The sequence below is a fragment of the Chrysochloris asiatica genome, unplaced genomic scaffold (genome assembly GCF_000296735.1).
Source record: "Chrysochloris asiatica unplaced genomic scaffold, ChrAsi1.0 scaffold00028, whole genome shotgun sequence".
NCBI lineage: Eukaryota > Metazoa > Chordata > Mammalia > Afrosoricida > Chrysochloridae > Chrysochloris > Chrysochloris asiatica.
Window position 1 is genome coordinate 2,376,295 of NW_006408546.1, and position 2,728 is coordinate 2,379,022.

General features: G+C 37.5%; 1 protein-coding gene across 4 annotated transcripts in view; it reads left to right on the forward strand.

Moving 5' to 3' along the window:
• The window catches only part of HACL1 (2-hydroxyacyl-CoA lyase 1), a 56,193-nt gene that overhangs the window by 26,584 nt on the left and 26,881 nt on the right, over positions 1 to 2,728 (forward strand). For all 4 annotated transcript variants that reach the window (XM_006840009.1, XM_006840010.1, XM_006840011.1 and 1 more), the window contains one exon: positions 964 to 1,076. In XM_006840009.1, coding sequence (XP_006840072.1) covers positions 964 to 1,076 — 113 coding nt within the window. The remainder of the gene's footprint in view (positions 1 to 963; positions 1,077 to 2,728) is intronic.

A 2,728-nucleotide genomic window follows, 5' to 3' on the forward strand; every position in this document is an offset into this window, starting at 1 on the left:
CTTTGCTCTTCAACACTTTAAAAAGGTCTTGTGCAGCAGATTTGCCTAATGCAATACACCATTTGATTTCTTGACTGCTGCTTCCATGAGTGTTGATAGTTGATCCAAGAAGAAAGAATGAAGCCCTTGACATCTTCAGTCTTTTCTCCATTGATCAGAATGCTGTTTATTGGTCCAGTGGTGAGGATTTTTGTTTTTTTTATATTGAGATGTAATCCATACCAAAGGCTGTGCTCTTTGAGCTTCATCAGTAAATGTTTTAAGTCCTCTTCACTTTCAGCAAGCAAGGTTGTATCATCTGCGTATCGCAGTTTGTTAATGATCTTCCTCCAATCCTGATGCCATGTTTTTCTTTATATAACCCAGCTTCTCAGATTATTTGCTCAGCATACGGGTTGAATAAGTATGGTGAAAGACTATAACCCTGTTGCACAGCTTTCTTAATTTTAAACCATTCAGTGTTCCCATGCTCTGTTTGAACAACTGCCTCTTGTGATCACAAGTAAGGAAGAACTATTAACTTAGTAGATGTGATAAGCATGTTGTGGTTACAGCAGCACAGGGAAGTTTGGTTTTACTGCTACAGTATCAATGAAACCTTTATTTAAAAAAAAAAATCATAGGGCAGAGTTATTGTTCTTCAACATTTCCTCCCCATTTAGGTCTATACACTTTTTTTTAAAGTTTTTATTGTGAATTGAGTGGTAGTTTACATGGGAGAACATCGGGTTTACACTCATAGTTTCATTGCAGTGATTACAATCTATAGTAAAGTTTTGTAGTGTGAAATGACTTGATGCCTATAATTTTAAATGGTTCAGAAACATGTACACACATTTGTGTGTGTATGAAACAAATTTGATAAAGTGACGTTAGTTGTTGAATTTAGATGGTGAGTATTATTTTTCACAGTAAGTAATTCAAAAGTTGGTTTCCTTCAATTAATAGTATCTTTGTTTTCAGGTACGTAGAGTGTTGCATGCCCCCTCCTGTGAGCATGGCAGAAACCTCTGCTGTGCGTATGGCAGCGTCTGTTATCAGGAATGCCAAGCAGCCCCTGCTCATCATTGGGAAAGGTAGCATCAAATGGAACTCAAGTCATGATAGATTGTAGAAAGAATGCAATTGGTTTTGAAATTGTCTTAATTAGTTATTAGCAGCTGCACTAATGTTTGAAATAGGAATATAAGTTGTCTCCGTTCATTTAGCATTATATGCCCATTCATGAGCATCCCTGGTGTTGCAGTGAGTTAAGTGTTGGGCCGTTAAGTGAAAGGGCAGTGGTTCAAACCCACCAACTGTCCATGGAAGAAAGATGAGGCTGTCTACTTCTGAAAAGATTTCCAGCCTCAGAAACCCTATACTGCAGTCCCACTCTGTCCTGTAACGATCACTATGAGTCAGAAACAGCTAGATGGCTTGGGTTTAGATTTTGGTTTGATCTATTTGTGTCTGTCCTATAATTTAATTTTCATATTTTTAAGACTTTTGGTACATATTGTCAAATTTCTTTCTTCCAATTTGCATTCTGGTCAGGAATTTCTAGAAATGAGGCTACAATGAATCACATGGAATTTAAATTGTTACCTGTCCCTAGTAGTTTCCATGCTAGTCAATTATCAATTATTTGGGTACTAAATACAAGATTGGTGGTTCAAGCTCACCAGCTGCACCTTGAAAACCCTATACAGGGTCGTTATGGGTCGGAATCGACTCGACAGCACTTAACAACAACAACAATAACAAGATAAGGAGCTCTGGTAGCGTAGTGGTTATGAATTGGGCTGCTAACCTCAAGGTCAACAGTTCGAAACTACCAGCTGTTCCACGGGAGAAAGATGAAGCTTTCTGTTCCCGTAAAGATTTATAGCCTCGGAAACCCTGTACAGGGTCACTATGAGTTGGAACCAACTCCATGGTACATAAGAACAACAACTACAAGATATTAAGATTGGCTTTAATTAAAATGGCACACAACCATTAAACAAGAAAAAACTGAGGCCAGAGCTGTGTTGAATGCATTTATATGATGTATTGGCTCAGTTATCTTGTCAAATAGCACATTGAGTCTCAATAAACTCCCTTGTAAAATAAGAGAGATTGATTACCTCAACAGGATTGTTACAGTTAAATAACAAAATATATAAAGAGCACTTAATGGATGCTAGTTGTCACGCTTTCTTTAATAAACATTTGATGAGAGTTTATCCAAAGCCTGGATTATAGAAAATGTCCTTGAGGGATACAGAGAAATTGCATCATACTCTTAAGTGGATTGTACAAAGAGACTGAGGTAGATTCACAAGGGATGCAACAACCATTTACTGGTGATGAGTGGTGTGGGAAAAATTCCCAAAAGAGATGACACTGCAGCTGTACCTGCGCCTTAAGTAAAATGGATAATGGTTTCTCCAGTGGACGAGGAAGCAAAGGCAGTCCAGGAAAAACCAAGTTTACAAAGATACTGAGGCAGGAAGGAGAATATAAGAAAAGTCTTTGGATGGAAAAAGGGAACTATTGTCATCATGTATGAGAAAAGATACTGACTAAAGTGGCTTTGGAAGGGGAGCATCAGTATGTTCAATGTGTATATATACATTATACAATTCACGATATTCAGCAGAATATTCAGCAGTTCTGGGAAAGGAGAAATAGTCTACCAGTTCTGAAGAGTGTAAAATAGCTAAAAAATATATATTTATGTTGTTGTTGTTAAGTGCTGTTGAGT